The 23171-nt window shown below is 42.1% G+C and overlaps 2 protein-coding genes across 4 annotated transcripts in view; one reads left to right on the plus strand and one right to left on the minus strand.

The window, feature by feature from the left end:
- CACNA2D4 (calcium voltage-gated channel auxiliary subunit alpha2delta 4) overlaps nt 1-23171 on the minus strand; it is a 164363-nt gene that overhangs the window by 20363 nt on the left and 120829 nt on the right. For all 3 annotated transcript variants that reach the window (XM_077935165.1, XM_077935163.1, XM_077935162.1), the window contains exons 26-31: nt 14301-14362; nt 11694-11708; nt 7470-7514; nt 5118-5180; nt 4078-4148; nt 2325-2400 (exon numbers count right to left, since the gene is read on the minus strand). In XM_077935165.1, the coding sequence (XP_077791291.1) occupies nt 2325-2400; nt 4078-4148; nt 5118-5180; nt 7470-7514; nt 11694-11708; nt 14301-14362 (332 nt within the window). The remainder of the gene's footprint in view (nt 1-2324; nt 2401-4077; nt 4149-5117; nt 5181-7469; nt 7515-11693; nt 11709-14300; nt 14363-23171) is intronic.
- LRTM2 (leucine rich repeat transmembrane protein 2) overlaps nt 20563-23171 on the plus strand; it is a 28429-nt gene continuing 25820 nt past the window's right edge. Inside the window, exon 1 of the mRNA XM_028745559.2 lies at nt 20563-21018. The gene's annotated coding sequence lies outside the window, so the exon portion shown is untranslated. The remainder of the gene's footprint in view (nt 21019-23171) is intronic.

The raw sequence follows: 23171 nt of genomic DNA on the forward strand, positions 1-23171 counted from the left end.
AAAACGATGAATGAATTAGTGATGAAAGCTATTGGAGTGATATCCTTGTCTTTTGACAAAAAGGTACCAAAACATAATTTTAAAAGAAACGATGTGTTACTCAACCAAATTAGGTATGCCTCATTTGCATAGTTTTATTGTAAAAACCCAATTTGAATGTTTTGGTTTTAGAATTTGGAGGGTTTTCTGTAGCGTTTTAAGATCCCTTTGGCCAAGTGCTTGTCAGTGCATGACAGGTGGAGTGGCAAGATCAGAAGAGCAAGGATGGGCTAGATGAACCTTAGCAGGAACCAAGGTCAAGCATTTTGCTGCTCTAACCAGACACAAGCCTCACCAGGAAGCTTTAATAAGTAGTAGGACCCCTCCAGATGGGTGGGGTTTTTTTTGGGGGGGGGCTATATTCTGTACTATGCCATTGACACAGTAAAACTGCATTAGTGGTGGGTTTATACTGGACCATCTACACATCATTCTGCTTTATTACTTGTTCTCTAATGCTTCCCCAGAGTTACCAAACATTACTGCTATCTGGATGAGCATTTTTGCACTATAGTGCAGCAAAAGCGAGACCCCGGAACACTTGTACTGTATTATAAAAAAGTTACAGCATTTCAATAGGAAACTATGGGACATGCACCAACAGGGAATGAAGCAGTATGTCCATCCCAAAACTTTTACCACAAACAGTATTGTAAATGGTATCGTGCATATCACCACCCCAATACAATGAGAAGCAGAAATAATTCTGGATGCACAATAAAAAAGATGTCTGAAGAAGCCTTTAGGCTTTGCCATATGATCAATTCTGACATTTTGATGTTTAAGAAAGGCTTGCCTTTACTGGGTTTCTTAGTTTTACTTGCTGGTGACAAGCTAAACCACTGCCTACCATATTCAAGGTGCCAGGTTCAGGACCTGTGGTGAGCTTATATTGTTTTTATTCAGAGTTGAAAAAGCACTACATTTTCACATATCTACCCATCTCTCCTTCAAAGGACAAGGCTAAATCTCCTAAAGGACTAGAGCTAACATGGGTGATAAAAAGCCTTTTGATTTGCAGTACCAGTCCAACTGTAATTAGTGAGTGTTTCCCTATTTAGTTAATACAAATTTAATTATGTAATGCCAGATACAACTACTTAGTTAATCCAACTCTAACAAACAAATCCTATTCTGATCAATTAAAGGTGCCACAACCTGAAACTTTCCTGGCACAGAACCAGTAGACAGCAACAATTTCATGTAGCCAAAATTGGCCCCAGAGTGCTCCAATGCAGGATTAATTCAGAGTTCATTTTGATTACTGGTGAAAGATGCAGCAGGCATAAATTGAGATGGGGGAAAAAAGAAAAGGAAGGAAAAGTTCAGCAACTTTCCATCCCTAGAATGCATTGTCTCTGGTATCTTCCATCTTTTCCAAATTAATACACATGTACTGCTATTTGGTCAATACATGTAGCCTGAAACAGATCCCAGGTTCAATTGCAGAATGATGGGCCAATTTTTACCTGTGCCTTTCCCCATTGAATTTTGGAATTGTTTTGCTTGGTCTGCTGACTCCAGCTAAATGCATGTGTGAAACAGAGTGGAAATTACTTACTTTGGGAAAGGAAAATCGGAGACGGCTAATTGGTTGCTGGATCAGAAATATATTCTCACTATGCAAGTGCCACATTTTTCTGAGCACATAGGCTGTAGGTGAAGGACAAAAAGTGGCAATGGGAATCTACTGTTTCCCTGTGGTGTCCAGCTCTTTTGTGAAACCTTGAGTGTCCCTTCTCACAGAATAGAAGCACTCTGGACTTGGATGTTTTAAAAAATGACAACCAAAAGGGTTTTAATCATCATCTTTGTTGTGACACCAGCAAAAAGGTTTCTCACTAACCAGGAAATCTCCTGTCCTGTAATAAACAATTAAAATCCCCTTCCCAGTCTGCCTTCACTGGCGTCATCAGATGAGTGACGTAATTGTGTCCAGCCCCCACAATCAGAGTACATGGAGAAGAGGACATGAGGGCAGACGTGCCTTGGCTTCTTCTTCTGTCCTTGCATAGTCCTCAAATAAGAGCACAGGAAAAGCAATCAGGCTTGTAGCAAAGACAAGGATGATAAGCATGATTCCGCCCTCAGTGTAATCAGCAGGGGAAGCAAAGGCACTTCTGCCTTCACACCGCTCTCTCCTGCAGCCCATGCCTGGCAATGATGGCGAGGCATGGGATGGTCTCACCCTGGAGCAGAATGACTTAAAGAACTGGACCAATGCTGTTCTAAAATATTTTATTCCGTGTTTTATGTATTATGTAGAAACGCTTACAGATACTTACACTGAGAAGAGGGCGCGCACCGCTATGGTGGTGGTGGGGCATTTTACACATGGCTTGGTAATCGTACATTTTCACCCTGCAAAAAAAACATTAAAAACTGACAAGTGGGCCCATGTGTTCAACACACCAGCTTAGCCCAAGAGTCCACCAGTCTGCCTAGCCCACTACTGTGCACTCTGACTGTACAGTGGTGCAACGGAACACTGTGGCGCCAGAAGCGGTTTAGTCATGCTGGCCACATGACATGGAAATGCAAGCTCCTTCGGTCTGAAGCGAGATGAGCACCACAGTCCACAGTCGCCTTTGTCTGGACTTAACTGTCCAGGGGTCCTTTACCTTTTTTAATTCTGATTGAAGGTGACTTTCAAAGGTCTAGCTGTAGTTTTGCCCAGGTCTGCTATGCAAGATTTTTAGTGGACATGCCAGGAACTGCACCTGAGATTTTCTGCATGCAAAACATGTGCTCTGTCACATGCCCTTTGCTCAACATAGCTGCAGACACATTCATTTGTCCTGCATGAATTCTAGCCTGGATCTGTCTTCACACAGGGAACAGCCATATAATTTCCATATAACATCCTAATAATTTAGTTTAGTTTGTGCTTAGCATTGGATGTTTCACAACAAGATCTACTCCCATACAGTGTTTGATTGACTATGTGGTATGTGACGAAGAAACTTCTTACTGATGTCACAATATGCCCCTACCCTATGAAAACTTTGTATGTGATTTACTCGAATTACCTCAGCTGCTATTTTTACTCACACCAAAGTCCTGAAAGCTGCTTCTGGACAGCTTAGTGCTCTTCCAGACACATCTGGCTGTGCTCTCAGATTTCTTTATGCCATTTGTGTCTGACTCTGCATCCCTCTGTATGCTACATCAGCAACATGGGAACTGCTTCAGAACACATGGACATAGGAAACTCCTTTACACCATGTCAGATCATTTTGCTCATCATTGTCTGCACTGAATGGCAACAGCTCTCCAGAGTTTTACACATAAGTTTTCACCAGAGAAGCCAGGGGTTTAACCTAGAACCTTTGCATACGAAACGTGCTCTACTGATGAGCTGCAGATAATGTTTGAAAGCCTATGCCCTGTACTATGCTGTACAGGGAAACATCGGATGGGAATAGCAAACACAGTTAGCTTTGCTCACATGGTTCTGGGCTCCCATGCTGTTCTGCTAACATGTAATGGCCTCCAAGTCAGGAACATAAATGGCCTAGATGAAGCCACATGAAATTGTATTGCTACACAGTAATGTAATGTTACTTCTGACATTTAAAAAAGGATATGTGCCTGTATTTTTGTGTATTTGTTTGTTTGTCATCTTTCAACATGCATTCTTAGAACACAAGCAGGGAAATGAAAATAGGTAACATTTTGCATTCGTTCACATTGTGCACAAACTGTGTGACAGTGGATATAATCAGGAGTGATTCCTGTTACTGCAGCAATGCTTTTTTTGGCTGCTGCAATCACAGAATCGGTACTGGCTGCACCCATTATTATGCAGTTCACACATTACATTTGCCCATGTGAGCATGTATCTGGAGATGCTTGAATCTTTCTATGGATAACAAATGTGAACAAGTCCTAACAACTGAGGCAATATTCCACACCCCACTGTCTTCATTCTCTTTTTTAATGTTTAGCTGTGATAATTCTCAATGGGGATAAGGTATTTTGCTTCAACCAGGCTCTTCTCTGAAAGGAAACCAATACAGAGGAGATAGTAATACTTACTGTTTGAACATTCCCATGCTTAGAAGCTGGGTCATAACAGAGCCATCCACTTCTCCCAAAAATTTGCTGGTCTGCAAGCACAGGGAGATAAAGAGAAAAAAGCAGAAACTATAGATAAACCTCCTCAGCTTTTTATCAGTCCAGCTAATCCATCCCCACTACAAGTTTGAAATCCTATACTTAATATTGCCACTATCATAAAACAAGCCCTTTAAGCAGGCGGTGCTCTGCTATGTCCTCAGGCTGTTTAGCAAAGAGGGGTTTAGAGAAGTGTGTGGCGCCATGGTCAATAAAAATGAAATGCAAATCTTAGCTCAGCCATGCACTTACCAGGTGGCCTTAGACAAGTCACCATTTCTCAGATTATCATCTAAACTATGGGGATAGTAATACAGTACAGGCGTACTATATGGTATGTTGTTGTAAGGATGAAGCAGTGCCCACTATCCATGAAGACAGTGGGTTCCGACGAGATCTTGATGAGATCTCGCAAGGTTTTGTTGAGATCTCTTTGGAAGCTGCCACTGCTGCTTCTCCGCCACTGGCAGTGGTGGCAGGGCGAGCAGGGTGCCTGCAATGGGTGCCACCTCTTGGACTTCTGCCACCTTAGGCAGCTGCCTCAACCCACCTCATGGGCAAGCCGGTCCTGGCTGGAATGTAGCCTATTGTGCAAGAGACACTTTCATTGCTCCACCCACTATTACCTCTAGGCCTGTCCAATGCTGGCATGCAGCCTCTAGAAAGTTGACCATGAGGTAATGTGGCCTGGCTTAAAAGAAGATAAAACTCAACCCTGAGTTCCTTATTGGAAAGGCAGGGTGCAATTATAGTTAATAAATATAATTATCTTGGGAGATTCACAAATTTGCATGAAGGCTAAAAAGTGATTAGTGCACGTATTCACTGTTCTTTTGGGGGGAAACCTGAAGTCCCCTTGCTTAAGCCTTAACAAAAGAAATCTGCAGATTTGTCCAATTTGCTCCTCCCTGCCCCCCAGCTCTATAAACAGGCTTTATAAGTAAGCACAGAAAACATCTTACCTGTTTGGAGGCTTTGGAAACGAGTATGAATCCATTATTATCAATGAGAAAGCAGTTCAGATTCTGAAGAGAAAAAAAGAATGAGGAAGGAATTTTAGCTATAGAGAAGACAATATTGCCTAGTATGAAAGCTTCTGCCTTACCCTGTGAGCTGCTATGATTCTGCTCCCACAGTTCTAGTGGTCTTATGTAAGGCATTACCGTTAACTCTGCCTCCGGTTTGTTCCCACCACTGGCTTTTGAATCCATGTACACACAATGTTACCCACAACAGAGAGCTAACCGCTTAGAGATTTCTAAACTTAATTTTATTGTTTTGCAATCAAGCAGTATATAAATTTTGTTAAATAAATCAGATAAATCCTGTAGTTTCCTGAGAAATACGACTGTTTGATGTGTTTCCCCATAGACAGCCATTAATCTGAAAGGAAACTTACGCCACATTCGTTTTGCAATTAAGTTGAGCTGTGTACACTTGAGACATCTATTATTATTATTTATTAAATTTGCATATCGTCATATACCCATAGATCTCAGGGCAATTACAATATAAAAAGCACAAAATACATAACAAAAACTAAAAGCAGCCCAATAATCTCCCCCTATTGCACATGCACAGATGAGTTTCATGAATAGGAGCTTGGGGAAGTGCTATAGGGGCAGGTCTTCACGTTGGGTGAAGACATCCCTGTCCCCTCTGTGGTGTGTACAACAATCAGCAAATGTGACTTGACATGCAGTGTGTGTGGGTGTGTGCCTGGGGAATGTCCTTGCTGTGTTTTAAGCTGCTAATGTGTACATCACCTAAGACTCTCTGATGTTTTGTTATTTCTGTGCTTGCTTACAAGTTTCCTGAATTTGATATCAGAGTACTGGTTGTACTTTTGCACTACTATTGTAGGCTTACACTCCATACTGTTCCCCCCCAAAAGTAAAGCATATTTGGGGGCTCATGCGAGGCTATCCAAGAATCCTGTTCCATTTGGCTTCATAGAGCTCATGCAGTTCTGTCTAGACTCTGTAGCATTCTTTGTAGCATCTTTGGGGCAAAGTAAACACAGCGGTGTACTGCAAGGTACAAGTCCGGTAACTCATTAAAAAAGCAACTGCAGGCTAGAGAAATGAAGTAGATGTTTTTCTTGAAATCTCTAGCTTTCTCCATAGTCCAGCACATGTTTGCAGTTTGGTCTCAGGTTCCTCTGCCCCTTCGAAATCCAGCTTGCACTTCTGGGAGTTCTCGGTCCACATACTGCTTAAGCCTGAATGAACACTATATTCACATGCTTATCTTCATAATTAGTCATAGCTGTGGTTCTCACAATGTTTTCATAACAATTAATTAAACCTAATGACACTCTCAATACACAACTGATATTTGGGAATAATATGGGGTACTGCAATTCTATAAGCTTTCTAAATGGATTCTAGAATTATTATGAAAGTCAAAGTCCTTCCAGTCCACATAAAACCCTCAAGAGGTTTTCACATGCCATTTTTCAGAGCCACATTGTCTTATCAGAAACTTCAAAGATGGATTTTTAAGGCTTCTTGCCTTGAGTGCTGGACTGTAACTGAGGAAACAAGAGGTTCAGATCCTTGTTTAGTTTTGAAGTTTGCTAGGTAACCCTGGGTCAGTTTCCCACCCCACCCCTCATTCTAACATACCATGGAGACTAAAAGAGAATGAACCATATGCACCTTTGCATTTCTTGAGGAAAGGATGGGCTAAGAATGCAATAAAAACTAATGCATTTTCTTTTTCTCACATTTTAAACAGCTCTGAGAGGTTAGGCTGATTAGTGGCCAGTAAATAATTTACATATATAGAGCCACCTGGGTTCAAATTCTGGCTAGGGACCAAACGGGACATGATGAGGCTGTAGTTTATCCACATCCCTACTTCATGGGGATCAGGTCTATCATTTACATGGGTAAAACATGTGTAGAGGAAAGTGGAAACCTGATCTTCCTGCCCATCTTATCTCTCTGCGCTCTTCCGCTTTACTCAATTTGTCCAGCTCACGTCTGGTGTCAAAAATGAACTAGGAGAAAACTGCTTAAAGAACAGAACACAGGAATTTTTTCTCTCTTCCCCCTTGCAAGGAATAGACCCACCCACTTTATTTCTGACGGTTGCCCTACCATATCTGGTTTGGATCTCAGGCAAAGAGAATGGCCCTCAGCAATGAACCATCTCTTTCCCCCATCTGTAAAAAACAAAAACTAGCCAGGCAAATAAAAAGCAACAGGGAAATAATAATGATCCTTAGTCACAGAACCCTCAAGTTACATTTCCTCAATTATAGATCTGAACAATTAAAAAATAAAATAAAAATAAAACTAGCAACTTACATCATTCTGACAGTTCAAGGGACACAGACCATCCACATCACTGCACTGGAATACAAGAGGAGGAGTTAAATGTTGTCTCACTTTAGACTGCATTTACTTGGGCATCATTAGGTATTTTTACAGGAGTAAGGAGCAGGCATGCCAATTCAGGCAATATTTGCACATCATATGCTGGTGTGTTACATCCCCTTCAGCTTTCTCCACAAGAAGGATCACTTTAAGTAAGCCAATGAAAGAAGTGTCCCAGTGGTCTTTTCAGCTCAGCTTCCTAGAGTGGCAGTTGTTCTTTATGTGAATGTGGTTATGCTGTATTTTATCTTAAATTGGATTAAGCTACTTCACCATGCCTTGTTCACCATGACTTTTCTGAAATGTTTCCAACTGAGACATACATATGCAGCTGTACAAGCAACATGAGCCTAGGAGTTTGGAACAAATGCCACTCCCTGGTGCTTGCTTCTTATGTGTTAGATACATGTTTGTTACTTCATATGCTGTGTTCAGTGTGGAATGATGACTATTTGGTGCATCAAAGCAAATTTCAGTGTAGGTAAACATGACAGAACCAGAAGCCCTTGATAGTAATAGTAAAGATTGTTACACAATGGAGAAAGCAGTGACAATGTTCGCTGCCTTTGGTTTTTGGGTAACAGTTTGACAAATGATATATGAACATTGTATAGTGTCCTCGGGCACTGTCCATTTGCTTCAGTTGGAGATCTGCAGCGAACCAAAGTTGACATGTGTCACAGCACTGAACCTAACAATACATGGAGGGTTAAATGGTGAGTAAGAAAATATTGTTGGTGCCTGTGGGTTTCATAATTATCATTCATTCTGTGCTTACTGATTTGTCCAGTACAATTCTTCCATGTGTGTTTCCTGCCATGCGTTGGATGATCAATCTGTTGTTGGAAATTACTGGAGGAATATGTTGTGAGGGGTTGCGTAAACTGTGAGTTTTATGTTGGTTGGAAGAGTTTAGCATGCTACACATTAGTTTGTTATTACCTTATCTTATGGTTATTATGGCTATGGATATTGCATGTTTATGTATTTCTTAATGTGAATCTTCTGAAAGTCGGCTTCTTGTCCATGTATGTATTTAGATGTATTTGGATTTTTGGTATTGCAAACTGCTTCAAGTTCTGTGGGTACTAAGGAGTCTATAAAAAGGTAAAGGTAAAGAATCCCTAACAGCTAAGTCCAGTCGCAAACGACTCTGGGGTTGCGGCGCTCATCTCACTTTACTGGCCAAGGGAGCTGGCGTTTGTCTGCAGACAGTTTTTCCGGGTCATGTGGCCAGCATGACTAAGCCGCTTCTGGCGAAACCAGAGCAGCGCATGGAAACGCTGTTTATAGAGGACCCAAATCAGGGGTGGGGAACCTTCAAACTGCGAGGCCTCCCAGTGAAGGAAATTTGGAACATGAATCAAGTTTTCAAAAACAAACAAACACCCAAAACCATGCCCATCTGCCAATCAACTGATGTCACTCCAGTTGATGGGCAGGGGTGGGGGGGTGGGGGGTTGATTCTATGTTAGCTGTTCCACTGCTATCAAACAGTATGCACAGCAGAAGCAGCAGGTTTTAGCCCTCTCTCATCAGCTGATAAACAGGGATTAAATCCTGCTCAGTTTGGCTGCATGAATCAATTCCCCTTCTGGGAAGAGCCACATGCAACCAATGCACAGCATGGGGCTGTTTGAAAGTCCCTTTGCAAGCAGCTCCACACTGTTCTTTGAACCTCCTTTGCACACTTACTGTATACAAAGCAGCAGGTTTTAACTCCTGTTCATCAGGCATAAAAAGGTAAAGGGACCCCTGACCATTAGGTCCAGTCGCGGATGACTCTGAGGTCGCGGCGCTCATCTTGAGGGGGTTAAATCCTGCTCAGCTTGGCTGCATACACCAAGATCCCCTGCTGGGAATAGATGCACATGACCAAAGTGCAACATGGAGCTGTTTGACAGCCCCTTTGCAAGCAGCCCCACTCTGTTCTTTGAACCCCCAGTTTTTGAACATTTAAAGAACAGCTCAGGGCTGCTTAAAAAAGGGCTTTCAATCATCTTATGCTGCCCTTTGAAGTCCCAACAACTGGGGCTATCACAGTGACATCAGGCTTGACAGGAGGATGGTTCTGCCAAATTGTCAAATCTGGCCAGCAGAGGTGGGGAAATGATATCTGCCTGTCAGCTACAAAAAGTTCCATATTCCCGCACTAAATAAATAGATCTGTCTTTTTCACTTTTGTATTCTTTTTTTTTAAACAGAGGACTGTTATTATCAAAGATGCACAAGGGAGAAGCTGATGAAAATGTTGTCTTTTTATTAAAGAACAACAATAATTGAAGAAATCATGGAGCTTCTTAATGTGGATCAGCCATTTTTTAAAACATGCACATTAGCCCAGGAATCACATGCCTGCTCTGTGGTTAATGGAACAGATTGGGAAAATCTGTCAATAAAAGTACTGCCAAAGGCGCCCTATTGCTGTCAATCAAACCAGCAAGTGTGAAGACACATAGATGATTGAGTGATAATCACTGTGATTTAATGGGAGAGCTCCATTTTCTTTCTTTTGACCCAATTAAGACATAGAGGAAAGGGAGTGTCTGACAGTGTCTATCTCCCCAAAGCTGCTTACTCCTCCATCAGGAGGCCAAATCCCAGTTAAAATATATTTTATTATTAAATGAGCAGTGTCCCCCAATTTTACAGAAGGACACCAAAAAAGAAATAGATTGAAATTTTCTTATATGAATTGCTATATAAACCAGGAACACTGAAATATCCACAGAAGTATTTATTGTTATGAGTTTGCGTGGTCAGGTGGAGTCCCCCAAACCTTGGGTGGCCCCCATGTGGAAACCATGGTGCCTCATTTCCAAAAGGAAACATGGGTAAGCACCTGGAACCTCAGTAAGCACCTGGAACCTCGCACCGCTTGGAGATTGAGGTGTTGCGCAGCTCTATTGTAGAAGCCTGGGAGAGGGTAGAAGTAGCAACCCCTTAAAAAAAATAGCAGGCTATTTAAAGGTGGGGAAAAGAGCCCTGTCAGCTCTGGTTCATTGTGCCTGTGGCAAAGATTCTGCCATATGTTTCTATTAAATATAGACATTTTCTTGATTTGTACTGGATAAAATAAGCTGTCATCCTGACTGTAACTTTCTTTATTGCCTTGTCATTGTGCATTAGAGCAAGAGGTTATGGCACCCTGACAGCTAATTTGAGATGTAGATTCTACTCAGCACCAACTGAATCCCATTCTTTGATTAAGCTGCACAATCCTGTCAGACAGGAATGCAAATATTTCCTGGAGACAAGAACTGATTGTGATAATCAGATTCCCACTAGTCTGTTTACCCTTCCAGGGCCCACCTGCATATTAATTAAGCTGGTAGGCTGTAGAAATTCCATTAAACGCTTCTGATTGGCTTTGCATCATATGGAGTGTCATCTATCACAAAGACAATCTCTCTTTTTTCCATATTAAGAAGATAGTTCTTCTAGGTGTAGACTGACATCCTGAAAGGGAGGCAGGGGTTGGGGTGGGAAAATTCTTTTTCACTTAAAAAAAATATATTCTCCACCTGGTCTTCTGGAAGCAATGTCTACTCTCCACAGGCAACTAAGCTGATTAGTTGTGCCCCAGCCTCCACTGGCCCAAAAAAGCAACCAGATGGAATACATTCTGGAGAAACAGATCGGTATTCTGTTCTTAGAAGCCATGTCTTAGAAAGTGGGCTAAATCCCTAGCTCTGGAAAGATCAAACTTCACCTGATGATGCAGCAACAAGGCTAGTAACTATTGTGAACTTATTTGCAAAGTTGTTTAGAAGTTGCACAGGACTGAATCAGACCATGAGCTCAACTGCATCAAAATCAAGGCTTTGTAACTCTAGCTGTTGCTCTAGGGCTGCTGGGGTGGAAAAGCTTAAATGTACTTATTCATGAAATATGTTAAAGCTCATCAGCCTCTGGTGACTTCATAGGTATCAAGCCATTTCTGAACCTTCAAACTTTTCCCATTATATGACTCAGACTCTTTAGTGCTTCTTGGCAACTTGCTTTGGTTTGTCTGCAATATTTAGGTACTCTTCATATAAATGTATTCAACCCAACTCCTGACACACAAATGACACATGACTATCAAAGTTTCATGAAGCACACACAGGAAGGGGCTTCTGGGAAATCTCTTGGCCTTCAAAGCTCCTTACTTACATCAGTGTCATTGGGCTGGAAGATGGTAAATGGAACCATTGACACGCAGAGCATTGCAGAACATGGAAGGGAAGTGGAAAGAGGAGAGAAAATGTCCATTAGTAACTCCTTATTGAACCATTATTGACTGCCAGTGAACCAAGAGAAGGCTTCTTACACATGAATGGGTGCTGGAAACAGAGCCAGAAATGTGAGCAAGTTTCTTTTCAGCACCCTCAATCATCACTTTCTCATTCCCAGCTAAACTTTGTATAGCGTATAATACTGCATAACTGCACACATGTAAGGAGGCTGATAATGCCAAGTTCTTAAACTGAACTACTTATTTATGACACTTCCCCCTCTGGGAAGGAAGTTTTAGCCTCCATTTATTCTCAACTAGACAGTCATCTTTTGGGCCGGGGGGTGGGGTGGATCTAGTTCTCAATGTGCACCTTTCCCTCAAATGTCTGTGATTATGGGATGAATGTGCTTGTTGTGGTTAATTTAATTTTTCCTGCATTCACCTTAAGGTTACAACAACCTAAAATACAACATTAAAAACAGTTTAAAATGACTTACAATCACAAACATGGGGTGGGTCCTAAAAATATAGATCTCAGGTGTCAAATGCCAGTGTATAAAAGGGAGTTCCACAACAGGGGCTGCCACAGAGAATGTCCTTTCCCAGGCTACCACCATTCCAAGCTTCTGGGGCAACGAAACTATCAAGAGGGGCCCCTCTTCCTATCTTAACACTCAATAGGATCTATAGGAAAGGAAGCAGTCTTCAGGTATTTGGGGATTTAAACACTGGTGTGGGCACGTTAAATTAAGCCCTGAAGTGAACTGGCAGCAAATGCAATCAGTAGTACAGAAAGCGCTTACAACCACAGTACTATTAGATTGTATCAACAACACCCTTTCAAATTCAGCCTTAAGAAAATAGTTTGAGGCAGAACGAATGGCCATCTAGATTAGGGGTAGACAACCTAAGGCCTGGGGGCCGGATGCGGCCCAATCACCTTCTAAATCCGGCCCGCAGACAGTACGGGAATCAGCATGTTTTTACATGAGTAGAATGTGTCCTTTTATTTAAAATGCATCTCTGGGTTATTTGTGGGGCCTGCCTGGTGTTTTTACATGAGTAGAATGTGTGCTTTTATTTAAAATGCATCTCTAGGTTATTTGTGGGGCATAGGAATTTGTTCATTTCCCCCTCCAAAATATAGTCCGGCCCCCCCATGGTGGACTGGCCCACGGCTGAAAAAGGTTGCTGACCCCCCTATCTACCCACCCTGAAAGAATGTCAGATGAAGGTGATGGACTATATGGAACTGGCAGAAATGACCGGCAGAATCCGAGACCAGGGAGAAGAGTCGGTGGAAGAAGATTGGAAGAAATTTAAAGACTATTTACAGAAATATTGTAAAATTAATGAATGTTAGAATGATGTTGGATAATAATAATAATAATAATAATAATAAATTTTATTTATATCCCGCCCTCCCCAGCCGAAGCTGGGCTCAGGGCGGCTAACAACAATCAAATAACCAAATAGTTGAATAATCACACATTCTAAAATATTTCATTATAAAAATTAATTAAAATCAAATTGATGGCAACCAAAATACTGTGCAGGTTGCCAGAGGAGGGAGTCAGGCTGCGCCCTGACCAAAGGCCTGGTGGAACAACTCTGTCTTGCAGGCCCTGCGGAAAGATGTCAGGTCCCGCAGGGCCCTAGTCTCTTGTGACAGAGCATTCCACCAGATTGGAGCTGCAGCCGAGAAGGCCCTGGCTCTAGTTGAGGCCAGCCTAACCTCTCTGAGGCCTGGGACCTTGAGGGTGTTTTTATTTACAGACCGTAGGTTTCTCTGTGGGGCATACCAGGAGAGGCGGTCCCGTAGGTAAAAAAGTTAAGTGGTTTTTAGCTATAACGCTATAAGGAATATGAAAAAATGGATTATTAACAGGTAAAAATTTAATGTTACAATATTTTAAGATTAAAGACTAGGATAAACAAAGAGGGAAAGGATTTGCTGAACTAACAAATTGAATTGGAATACAAAAAGGGAGGTGTGAGGAGGTCCGGGAAACAAGCAAATGAAAGATAAGTGATGGAAAGATGGAATTGTTTTTTAACTATTTTTATTTTGTATTTTTCTTTTTTCTTTTTTCATTTTGTAATATTTTGAAAATTTTAATAAATATCTTTTTTTTTAAAAAAGGTTGCTGACCCCTGATCTAGATTAAGCAGAGACAGCATGACGGAGTGCAGTGCAATCAGGATGGTAGAGGGGAGTCGGTAAACTTTCTGCCTAAAACGAAACAAGATTTTGAAGGGCTGAATCGGTACAAACATAATTCCACAATTAAATGTGTCAGCTGCAGTGGATTTAATGCCATGCCAGGCTTGTGACGTTCTGTTAACATGACGTTCTGAGAACAGACTGGCAGCTGATGCAGCATTGAAGTTGTCAAAGGATTAGCAAAACGTGTCATTTAAAAACTAATCTATTGCACCAATCTGTTTAATACACATTTTACAAAGGATTTTGTGGAAATGTGGCAAGTAAAACATCACCATATATCACCTTCTGTTTTTGCACTATACTTCAGCATTCTTACCTGCTGTGTAGCCATCCAAAACTTACGCTGAAGAAATTCTAGTTTAATTTGCACACCCACAGCTATGGGGAAACAAAACAAGGAGGTTGGGGAGAGAGAGAGAGAGAGAGAGAGAGAGAGAGAGAGAGAGAGAGAGAGAGATGTTAGGGAAAGAAACTAAATATTTCCAAGCAGTCACCAGAAGAAATCACACCATTTCCAAGTGTAAATGACAGGTAAATGCTGAGTCAGAATATAAAGTGAGAGTCAGGGGTTTAACAAGGTGATGCAAACGGAAGCATCAACTGCTGTGCTGAAGTACAGACACCTGCCTCCCACTAAACACTACCAAGATACAACAGGCTGCCAAATCACTTTCCCCTTTGGTTGCTGCAGATTATAAAAGCCATCTGATATAATCATGATTCAAAAGTGCAATATAGGAAGACTCTTAGGCTGCAAACAGAAAATACAGTAATTCTTAAAGAGAGCTGAAAGTGGCAGGAGACAGGTATTGCTTCCCAAGTTCTCTACATGTGTTTTGTTTGTTCCAAAGAAGCCTTTAGTCCAAAGGCTTTTGGAAAATGTATAAAAACTCTGCAAAATCTTTTTACCAGAGGCAAAAGACCACAGTAGGAGCAGTGCTTGCATTTTCAAATTACCTTCAGTTCTTGGAGAGGGGAACCTTTCTCATCTGTTGTCTGCCTAAAGTCATCTCGTGTGTTCATGGCAGAGGTAAGATCTGAAACTGAGATCTTGGTTCACAGATAAGTCCCCTGGCCTTCATGCCACACTAGCCTCTTTACTCTTGGAATCTGATGCTGGAATGCAGCTTTGAAAGCGTGAAAACCATAGAGGAAAGAGTTCTGTGCTATGCGTACATTGAACCTGGCAGCCAGCATCAGGGGCAGAGTACATCATTTTTGCTCTTGGAGCCATGGTGTCAGTGTCCTTCATGTCATGTTTCTACTGCTGGTACATCTTAGAGCATTCTTATAATAAAACGAATCTGACTGTTGTGGAATAAGGAAGGGAATTATTTCCTACAGCTGCCTTCTCCCTGAATTCCGGAACATGCACAACCAGACAAGACACAAGATTCATCTGGGTCCAAGTTGTAAAGATGTAATGGAAGTAGAAAAGATGAGACTGAATTTTTCTCTGGCATTATTGGCTAAATATTCATTGAGTTACCCTGAAGAGGCAGCAGTGAGGATCTTTACAGAATAATAAAAGGCAGGTTTCAGCCTGAGTGCTAAGCAGGAGCCAGCAAAGAAACACCAGAAGCCTGGCCCCATGGGAAAGAATTGAGGAGCCTGGCTGGAGGTGAGAATAACCATGAGACATACTCTCCTGTCACTTTTACAGTGCAAATCTATAAACTTTTACAGCCACTTTTACAGTGCACATCTATACATCCTGTGTTTCCTCAAAACACAGGAAGATAGAGAACTCCTTTGTACCTAATTCATCAAATTGTCCACTTAACTCAGAACTGTCTACTCTGACTAGTAGTGAATCTCCATGTTATCATGGATCAAGATTGTACCTGTTCCTTATTTTTTTAAATGAAGTTTTTTGTGGCAGTTCTTGTAATAATACAAATAAAATGACATTAAAATAAAAGAATAAAATAAAAGGGAGATTTAGAATACGGAAGGGGGAAGTAGGTTGAGGTATCTTGACCATTTAAACTGGAAAGGCATCCACAGCAGTGACCAGAGGAGGAATGACCACTGAGAGGAGCACAGACAGAAGAAATACCATGGGGCTTCTGCAGCAGCAGAATCCGATGTCTTCATCTGCCCCAGCTGCAACAAAACACGTCTCTCCCATATGGATCTCTACAGCCACAGCAGGCGATGTAAGCTTCCAACAGTTTGACTTCATCCCCAAAAGTGCACTCCTACATTGTCTTCTGAAACAGACGGATGCCAACAACAATTCTACTACTATAGATCCATCCTCAGGGATCTATCATACCCCCAGTGGGCCTTATTCCCAGGACTGCAGCCTATGTCACTCCTGTGCCATTTCTCTTTTTTGACCCAGCATTGGTGAGGTGGATTGCAAAGGCGAAAAAGGTAAGAAAAAAAGACAACCCAGTCTAAAATTATCAGCAGTTACTATGCTGGAGGGGTAGGATTTATTTATCTTTAATGGAGTGGGCTCACGTAACTCTTTCAATAGTACAGTAAAGAAACTATCAAGTCTAAAAAAAAGTAAAATTAAAACAAAACATTAACTTTAAAAATAGGCTTCAAGATGGCACAGGTATTTTGGTACAGGAAGGACTATATTATTCACCAGCGAAATCATAGAAACAATAGGTACATGCAACACAGCAACAATATTCAAAATAGCAGTGCTTATTGCTGTGGAGTTGCTTGTAAAAGGAATAATTACATTTCTCCAGGACCTGGTTCTAATCATTTTGGGGGCTGGGATACTGCAATCATCACCACCACCCTCCTCCAGTTTTATTAGTTCCTGAAAAACCCATATTATTTGGTAAGGACCTGCAACTAATACCCCTCTGGTGCTATTTGATGGGAAAACATCATAGGCTGTAAATGAGGCTGTTTGCAGATTTGGTTTAAAAGACATTCTGCCTTTGTACACAGGGTAAATTCCCTGTTATCCCTTGAAACCATTTCAAGTGAGAACCATTTCCTTTATCACAACTAGATCATATCACTGGCCTGCAGCTTTCTTACAACTCTTGAGTGGATAATGCCAGAACAACAAACCTTGGAAGAACATGAAAGTACTAAGCATTTCATGTTTTCACCAGAAGAAATCTAAATCCTGGCAGATTGTGCAAAGGGAATGAAAAACATGGCAAAGAAGAATCTGTTTTCCATCCGTCCTACAGAATACAGAAGTAAATCCCACTGCATTTAGTAATTAGAAGGGTCAATACAATACAGTTATGTCAAAAGTGAAGATTACTAAGTAGTTAATATGCTTCATATCAGCAAATGGAGAAGGTAGATAAATGGTGTGGGGGGGGGCAGGGAAGTTTGTGTGCAAGTGGAGTGGGAGTAGGAAGCAAGCCAAAGTTCAGGGCTAGCCATGTAGTACATTCTTGTACAGCAATTTGTACTCAAGCTACCGATACCAGATATGGCACTTGTCACTGTTCGGGCTGCATGCATTTATGCATAGGGTGCATGTGTAAGAGCATAGGAAAAACCATGCTGAATCACAGTGACAAACCAAATGCCAGTGAGAAACCTGCAAGCCAACGCTGAGTGCAACAGCATTCTCCCCACCTGTGATTCCCAGCAATTGGTATTCAATGGCCTATAACAGTAAGCTTCCCTTGGATTAAAAAGCAACTTACCATGTGGAAAGGAAGGCAGGAAGAAAGGAAGGTGTTCAAGAACACAGCGAAAAGCCCCTTTCAGTACACCAAACTAGCTACATGGATCCTAACCTATATTATACTGTATTAGTTCTCTATCACTTGCAGCTTGTCCTTCAAAAACATGCAGAAATGGAAGGGACACATCTTCTTTCCTAATCACAATTTTACGTAATTTAAAAGGGACACATTACGTAATTTAAAAGGGTCTCTCTACCCAGGTAGAAATGTCTGTGAGAGAAGCCAGATATAGAAGGCCTCAGACCAGGGATATCCTGCTAGCAGCTTGTGGGCCAGATCAATCCCCAAAAGCAGTTTGGAACTTGACAGCCCTATGTAACTTAAATGACGACACGGGGCAACATTTGCCAAGGGTTGTAAGGAAAATGTTTTCAAAAGGTGTGAGTCTGAGAAATTGACATTTAAGTTCTCTGACTCACATTTTCCGAATTTATTTCAATAAATGCTTCAGTAAAACATCTGCCCATATGTACTTATTGAATAGCAAGATTAACATATGAGAAACGTGGGCAGGTAGGATATGGCCTTTTCCATTGTGGCATGACAACTGTAGAACGCCTGTTCAGGGGAGATGCCAACTGTCTCCATCACTGCCCAGAATCTGTCAAGCACCAAAGGATGTGCATTTCAGATGGCCTTGGGGGTATATTCATTTATCTATGTAAATATAAAAGCTTGTTAGCCTAGCATCAATCCTTATGACCAAGAAGGAGGGTCACCACTCCTAGATCTTTCTTTGGTGGCAGAGTAAACCAATAATTTTGGAAAGGGAGATTTCATTACATGTCCCCTAATCTGAGTAGGTTTCAGTTGGGACGTTTTGGAACATAGTAGGCTAATGGGAGCCAGTTCTTGGAACCACCTTCACATAGAATGGTTTTGTAATCTTGGACCCTATTACTGCAACCCATTTTTTCATGCCATCAGGATCTTGTCCATTGTCTCACTGGTTTCAGACTACAGGAAGGAAGGAAGGAAGGAAGGAAGGAAGGAAGGAAGGAAGGAAGGAAGGAAGGAAGTTCTGTTGTGCAGTTCCATCTCTGAGACAGAGACAGAGACAGAAAGATGGCTCCTTTGCACCATAATGGCTAAGAAAACTGGTCCCAGTTAACTGACAATGATAACACATACAAATCCCTCAAAATCTGAACCCATTATGCCTTCTCGAAGGACTGCAAAAATTAGTTACTTAGCCTGGCTTTTAATAGCCAGTGCTAAGCCTATTCACACTGCACATAGTTAAACTTCAGAATGCCACAAGATATAAAAATGGCCTCCAGTATGAATGGCTTTGAAAAGGGATTAGACAAATTCCTGAAGACTAAGGCTATCAATTACTACTAGACATGATGACTATGCATGACCTCCAGTATTAAAGGTATTAGACCTCTGAAGCAGTGTTCTAGTTGCTGGGGATCATGAGTGCTGTTGTGCTATTGTCCTGCCTGTGGAACCACAGATATCTGGTTGCGCACTGTGGAACAGAGTGCTGGAAGAGATAGGCCTTTGGTCTGATCCAGCACAGCTTTTCTTATGTTCTTATGGCAGTGGTAATTTAAATTTCATTGGGTGTTCTGTATTGTATTGTTACCCATCGTGAACCTTGGGATGCAGCAGGATAAAAACTGAACTTAATGAAGTCTTGCTGCAGAATGTTTTTCTAATTTTACTAAGTGTGGCAGACCCGAGACAACTCTTTGAAAATAGTTTTCACTTTGTCCATGCTGCAACTTTATTCCTTTCTACCTGGTTCAATACACTCCTGTCTCCATTATTCTGACATGGCAGTTGGTTTGCCTTAAAAAAGGGGGCATCATTTCATAAAGGAGGACCTGAGAGTAACCAGAAAGAGACCTCTTTTGATCTATTTTATCCTTTTAGTAAGTGAAAAATGTCTGCCCATCAAGTGCTTGTCCTATTGTTGCTGAAAGTCTGAGAGCCATTATACTTAAAAAGTAACTTCAGAACAGTCTAAAAATAATTAAAAATGGAAGTAAAGCAAGTACAATCTAAAAAAAAGGAGAGGTGGCATTGGAGGGAATGCAGTTAGAGCAGATAGGATGAAGGGTAATTCTTGCTGGACTAAGCTTTGGGGAGGAAAATCAAGGGCAGAAGAAAGATGTTTGACAGAAATGAAATTTGCAGGAAACAAAAAAGGACATAATATGAAAGTTTTCATAGAGGTAGCTGAGCAGGTTCTCCTGGACTGATACCCAATCTACACATTATGCAGACTGAGGTGACTGACTAGGTATGGAGGAATTATAGCAGGGTGTTTGTACAGGAATCATATTTCTTCATATTGTGTCGCTCAGCTCTCAGTCTCATCCCTATCTAGGGATGCTGGGGATTGAACCCAGAGCCTTTTGCATCCAAACAGATGCTCTACCACTGAGCTATGACCCTTCCACCATAGGCTACTCTTTCTGCCAAGCTGTTGTAGCTTCTAGCTCTTTATCCAGAGTCAGGTTTCAGTCCATCTTGGAGACATAAACTGTATTTTCTCCTTTCTGCTTTCCAGGTTGCCAAAGAGCCTGGGTGCTGCCTTCCACTCTGGCCCCCTAACCCCCTACTTTGTGCCTATTCCAAACCCTATTGAAAAACTAGCAGGCAGGCAGCCAACTCCTTCACTTTTCACTGTGTTTTTTATTGTGCACAATTAGTCTCCTTTCCTCCCCATACCTCCTGCTGCTTCATAACAAGGGGAAGAAAGGAAGGAGGATGCTTAAATCCCTCCTGATTATCTGCTCCTGCTTCTCAAAAAGGGGTGAAGGGAGTTCAAGCAATACAAAAGCACCTGCTGTTTCCCAAGGAGAAGATGAGGGTAATTCTGAGCTTTCAAGCTCCTGACAGACTCTAAGACTGTAGATGTTTTGAGAGTAGGTTCTGCTTGCTTGTCTGGGTCGGCTCCTTCTCACTGGGTGAGCCTGTGTGTCTGAATGTGCATGCATGCTCCTCTCTCTCTCTCTCTCTCTCTCTCTCTCTCTCTCTCTCTCTCGTGTGTGTGTGTGCACTGCTGCTGTCATCACAGATGTACCCCCAGCTGCCACTCCACCCTGCTCCGTCTCTTCCTCTCTCATTCTCTCGTCCCTCTCCTCCCCACTTGGCGCTTTCTCGATTATTCAGCTGACTGCCGTCCCTATTGCACACAGCTATCTCCCCTTTACTCCACTGCTGCACTTCCGATGGTTCCAGAGTCTTGGCATCATGCAGGGAGAAGGGGGATGATGCCGAGCGGCGCTTTACGAGCGCTTGCCTGCCTGCCTGCACATCGCTTGCACAGAAACGTTGGGATACCCACAACAGGGTTTGGCAACTCTAAAGAGACTCCATCCCAGCCAGCAGAGAACTGTAAGTAGCGGATCTTGTCTCTGTGGTACCATCTGACCGCTGGGAAAATTGCTTCCACTTGTCTGCCCTTTGCCATTCTGTCCAGAGGGTATTCACTGATTTAGGGAGGGATTTACGAGGCTGACGGATCAATCTCCCTCACTTTCTGTGTGCATGAAAAGGCAATTCTGAGGGAGAACACAAATGACCAAAGCCACGGGCTAGTCGTTTGACTGACAGAGTGGCAGGTGATGATGAGTCCAGTGCGGATAGTTGTGGGTAATCAAAGTCAGATGCAGAGGGCTGGAAGAAATAGTGCCTGCCAGCCAGTGATAAGGCATAACGCTTCCTCAGTGGCAAAGATAGTTATAGCCTCAGAGAATAGGCACCGTGAGGGTCAGTAGTTTGGATCGCCGTTGCTTATGCCTACCCCATCCCCCTGAATACTGGATCTTCTTGCATCCCCATCAAGAACAATTTCATATGGAAACTTGCCCAGAAATAGAGGGGTGGAGGGAGGAGAGAAGTACCACTTTAACTAGTGACAGTTTTATAGGCACAATTTCTAGACTGAGTTGGTTCTTTAAAAGAAAGAAAGCTGGGCAAAACGAAGATACGGACAAGGAATACGAAGGAAGAAAAAACGAGTATGTTTGTGGACTAAGAGCTTGTCCATAGAAAGTTCTGATGCCAGCAAAGAAGATTTTAATGTGATAAGGCACTTTCTCTTGGATTTGTTTTTTTGTGCCCCTGTGTCCACTGATGCACCGCATGAGAATCATGCTACAAAACATGAACCCAGAGATGCCGTGCTGCAAGAGGAGCCAAAAATAGTTGTCTCATCCCTTCCCCCCTCCCACTGCTGCCCTGGAGGCTGGTCCCGGAGATCAGTGAACCTTTGTGAAGGTGTCATGCTGGTGGAAGCAGGGGGAGAAAAAGGGCACAGACTACCTTTTTGTAGTTTTTGATACATAGGAAGGATTTACGCAGAAGAAAGCAGGCGGCACTGAGAAGAAAAGCAGGGAGAAAAGGGGGGAGGGGAGGGCTTTTAATCATTTCCTCTGTGTGTGTCTGCCTCTCTCTCTCTCTCTCTCTCTCTCTCTCTCTCTGTGTGTGTGTGTGTGTGCGCGCGCAAACAAGATCAGAGAAATGTGTGTGCTGAATGAGACAGAGTGCACACATGCATCTCTTATTCACAGCAGCCTGCCACAATGCATCCATTTCATTGCCTGTCTTTATTTATTTTAAAATTAAAGTAGGAATTGTTTGAACCTCAGCTGATTTCTAGATTTACTTACCATGCAGGGTATGGAAATGTTGTTCTATGGTATTGCAGTTTGCCATAATAATAATAATAATAATAATAATAATAATAATAATAATAATGTTTTAGACCCTCACCCACTGAGAGTCTCATTCTATCTATCTATCTATCTATCTATCTATCTATCTATCTATCTATCTATCTATCTATCAGAACAACCCTGTTAGGTAGGCCAGTATTATGATAGCCATGTTATGTGAGGTGGAAGATAAGGTTAAGAGATAGTGGCCTCTTTTAATGGGCTCATATTTCAGATTGAAATGGGGGTTTCCAAGTTTATGTATTACCCTCTTCACCACCAGTGAAAGGCTGGAAAGTCAATAGTGGTTGGAGCCAGAGCCAATTAATTCTAGTCTTGTCTCCATCTTTCTCTCTGCTGAGTTTATGAGGGCAACACTGAGATTAAGGAGGAGGCAGCCAATAGGAAATGCTACCCACTGGATTGGTTTTAAGTAAAAAGGCAAGTGGTTGAGGGCAGACTAAGGTTGGTGGGGCACTACCCTGTTTGCCACAAGGGACAAGCCCCTCCATTGTTTACAATGCCACCTTTCAAAAATCTGGACCTGAACTTTCCCCATACTTTGAGAGAGTTCTGGTAATGGGTTCTGTCCCGTTTTAGTCATAAATCTAGTCGCAAACAGGGTCAGTATATCTTACCCTCAAATAATTCTCTGCAACTTGTGAATTTCAGGGAAAAAAACTTAGGAGTTGGTTCAAAGCTGGAGAAGCAGGAACAGATGCTGTCCAAGGTGCTGTTATACAATAGAAAGGGGGATACTTTGCACACTTTAGAACACATGGACAGATTTGTCACAAAGGTCAGAAAACTAGGGGCTCCTCCTCTTTTGTC

The sequence above is a fragment of the Podarcis muralis genome, chromosome 10 (genome assembly GCF_964188315.1).
Source record: "Podarcis muralis chromosome 10, rPodMur119.hap1.1, whole genome shotgun sequence".
Taxonomy (NCBI): domain Eukaryota; kingdom Metazoa; phylum Chordata; class Lepidosauria; order Squamata; family Lacertidae; genus Podarcis; species Podarcis muralis.